Source organism: Paroedura picta, chromosome 3 (genome assembly GCF_049243985.1).
Source record: "Paroedura picta isolate Pp20150507F chromosome 3, Ppicta_v3.0, whole genome shotgun sequence".
In the NCBI taxonomy this organism is placed as follows: domain Eukaryota; kingdom Metazoa; phylum Chordata; class Lepidosauria; order Squamata; family Gekkonidae; genus Paroedura; species Paroedura picta.
In genome coordinates, this window is record NC_135371.1 from 29,237,821 (window position 1) to 29,241,336 (window position 3,516).

General features: G+C 50.9%; 1 protein-coding gene across 1 annotated transcript; it reads right to left on the reverse strand.

The window, feature by feature from the left end:
- Positions 1-1,632: 1,632 nt before the first annotated feature.
- On the reverse strand, positions 1,633-2,529 carry LOC143831151 (integrase/recombinase xerD homolog). Its single transcript, XM_077324231.1, has one exon. The coding sequence runs from the start codon at positions 2,527-2,529 to the stop codon at positions 1,633-1,635; it is 897 nt and encodes a 298-aa protein (XP_077180346.1).
- Positions 2,530-3,516: the final 987 nt, after the last annotated feature.

Consider the following 3,516-nt stretch of genomic DNA (forward strand, 5'->3'; position numbering starts at 1 on the left):
CCGCTGACTGCCCCACCCTCACAACCCGATAAGAAGTCCATCAATGTTCCCCGCCGGGAATACGGACTTCCAATCAGGCTTCTAATCATGGGAGATAACTCATATGGAGGGCCAAAGGGCGCAAACCTCCTTGACTACCTCCAGAGTCATCTGGTCAATTAATGAGCCACTCTCACCGCCCCGCCGGGTCAGCTGGTCACTCATTAGAACCACCTCGTTAAGGAGGTCCCAACCCCTGAGGGGAGTCCGATCGCATACCGGCTCCCCCAATAGGCTCATTCTCCTGTGTTCCAAACGCTGTGACTAAAACATTGCAATCAAAACATAAACAATTAAACCATACAACATAATGGGTGGGAGGGTGGGATTGCTCGCCCGCACTCCAGACAGAGGCAGGGAAGCAACGGCCAACGTCCTCCCGGGGCGTTTAAACCCCCGCCCGAGGCTCGCGCGCCTGCCGCCGCCGCGCCCCGCGCCCGAGCCCCGCACGAGGAATGCCGAGCCGGCGCTTCCCCACTCGCCCTCCCCCAGCCAACCAGCGGCACCGGTAAGTCCCTGCCGCTTCATTGGCTGGTACGAGGCCAGATTTGGTGGAAGGAAGACGCGACTCAGCATTGGCTTAAAAATGGCCACAGCTTTTAATCAAACAACCTCCCACGGAGGGTTGGCGCTACACCAGGTGAATGAGCCTTACCTAGGCAGTCCGCTGACTGCCCCACCCTCACAACCCGATAAGAAGTCCATCAATGTTCCCCGCCGGGAATACGGACTTCCAATCAGGCTTCTAATCATGGGAGATAACTCATATGGAGGGCCAAAGGGCGCAAACCTCCTTGACTACCTCCAGAGTCATCTGGTCAATTAATGAGCCACTCTCACCGCCCCGCCGGGTCAGCTGGTCACTCATTAGAACCACCTCGTTAAGGAGGTCCCAACCCCTGAGGGGAGTCCGATCGCATACCGGCTCCCCCAATAGGCTCATTCTCCTGTGTTCCAAACGCCACTGAACGAAGAATTCGATCCCGCCAACCCTCAACTCCACATAACCATTCAATAAGAGCCCAACGGATATCATTTAGCCAAATGTCATGCCCCCAATCGGATAGGTGTATTCCATCCGCTCGAAACAACGCTCCGAGCTGACTATCAATGTCAGGGTGCCTAACAACACGGCTTCCCCAATTAATAACAAAACTACAAATAGAACGATTAATTTTAGCTTTTGCCCTATTAATGATCGCTGCCTTCTTCATGGAACTCCAGACGCGCCGGCTCAAAAGTTCTGACCATAGCAAAACCGTCTGGGGCATACGTTGCTGCAAAACCTTCAGATCTTCCACCATGATGTTAATCAATTGGCGACCAGGAATCTTTGGTATGTCGTTTTCACCCAGCTGAACAATCATTACACTCGGCATCCCCCAACGATAGATAGCTTGGGATGCAACGTCCAGCAGGTATCTCCATCTCAGGCCCCGATGACCACACCATGTAATGCGAAGGTGGTGATCCAAACCAAGATGACAGCCCCAACCAGAATTGACTGCATACCGGCTGGCCCAATAGATGATGCTGTGCCCCAGTACCAACACTGTCCAAATCGAAGGGCATATCCCTGGAACAATGAATAGATTAGTGAACCATATCTGGGCGCAGGTACCCTTTATAGGCTGCTGAGCGCCACCGCCCAAGTTTCATGATCTGTTTTGTGGAAGCCCCATCTTGCAAAGCCTGCGTAGCGGCCCCAATCCTAAAAGAATGTGAACCAAATTGTCCAGCAGGCAATCCTAGCTCATTCAGACAAAGCCTGAGAACTGCCATAAACTGAAATCGGGAAAAGTACGACCCATCCCGATGTATCAATAACGGCCCAACAATATCTGGGTGAACTTTCAAAAACTTAGATACCCATCGTACCGGACAAACAGGTAAGTCGTGCTTTCGGATGTGAACTGAAATACCCTTGCCCAATTGATCTGTTTTCGATTTCTGGAGCCAAATCAACAGACCATCCCCATGAAGTGTTACATCATGTAAGGCAACTGTAGCTGCCCCTGCCCTAGTATGAGCCGGGGACAGCAGCTCCCCACTTCGAAATGCTCCGTAAAAGGCCAACGTGAAGGCCGCCCCTGTAAGGTAGACCTCATACTTATTTAAACAGATGTGGTGCAACTTCTGCAGCAACCTCTGTAAAATATTCTTTGTAATCGGGCGCCTAGCATCTGGGATCCCAGGGGCTTGACGTCTCCAACCGTTAATGGCCCTTCTTGCCAAAAACGATGATCCCGGATCCCAACCCTTAAACAGTTTGCTATAGAAAGAGAGTCCCGCTAATTGGACTCTAATAGTTCTATGTGATGCCCCACGCTCCCACAGATGTGCCATGTAGCCCAACAATAAACTTTCCTTCATAGGCCAGTCCCCCCGGCAGCCTAGTGTTCTGCAAAATAGAAGGAAGTTTTTGGCAGCTCCCAAGTACGATCGACGTGTAGATGGTGCCACAGAGCCTAGCACGGCCTGTAAAATCATTCTCGGCCAAGTGCCCACAGCTCCTCTGGAAAGACGTCTGGGGCTGCGTTCGCACCCGGGGCCAACTGACGGAACCTCTCGTCCTGCAAACGAGAGAGGGCGTCGGCTATTTCGTTGTGGACCCCGGATACATGGCTGGCCACAAACGTAACGTTAAACCTCAAACAAGTCAAGACAAGTCTGCGGAGCAACCTCATAACTCGCATTGACTTTGAACTTTGTCTGTTCACTATATGAACCACAGCCTGATTGTCACACCAGAACTTTACCCGTTTGTTAGCAAACAATGAACCCCACAACTCCACGGCAACCAAAATTGGGAAAGTTTCTAAAAAGGTAAGGTCCCTACGCACTGCTGCATCCCAGCAATCAGGCCAACGTCTTGAACACCATCGGTTTTCATAAAATACCCCGAATCCTAGGCTCCCCGCAGCATCCGAGTAAATTTGTAAACTATCCTTAACTGATAAAGGAGATTGCCATATGGCAACCCCATTGAACGTTTCCAAAAATTCCCTCCAAACTGTCAAATCTTCTTTTATGTGACGGGTCACCCTTATGTGGTGATGCGCTTGCTTCACTCCAGCAGTGGAATGCGCTAATCGCGCACAAAATGCCCTGCCTGGTGTTATCACCTTACATGCAAAGTTGAGATGTCCAACCAAGCTTTGCATTTCCTTAAGGGTACATTTCTTCCTCCCACACATTTCTCCCAACAGCCTTCTTACTTTTATTATTTTATCCTGGGGAAGCCTGGAGGTACCTTCAATGGAATCAAGTTCGATCCCCAAATATGAAAGGCAAGCTACCGGTCCCTCTGTTTTTTCAGCCGCCAATGGAACACCAAGCTCTGCCGCCAAGTCCTGAAACGTGGCTAGCCGCTGTGCACATGCCATTGAACCTCGGGGCCCCACAAAAAGAAAGTCATCCAAATAATGAGTGACCTCATCAAACTGCCCCTTAGCCTTTACCGCCCATTCTAAGAAT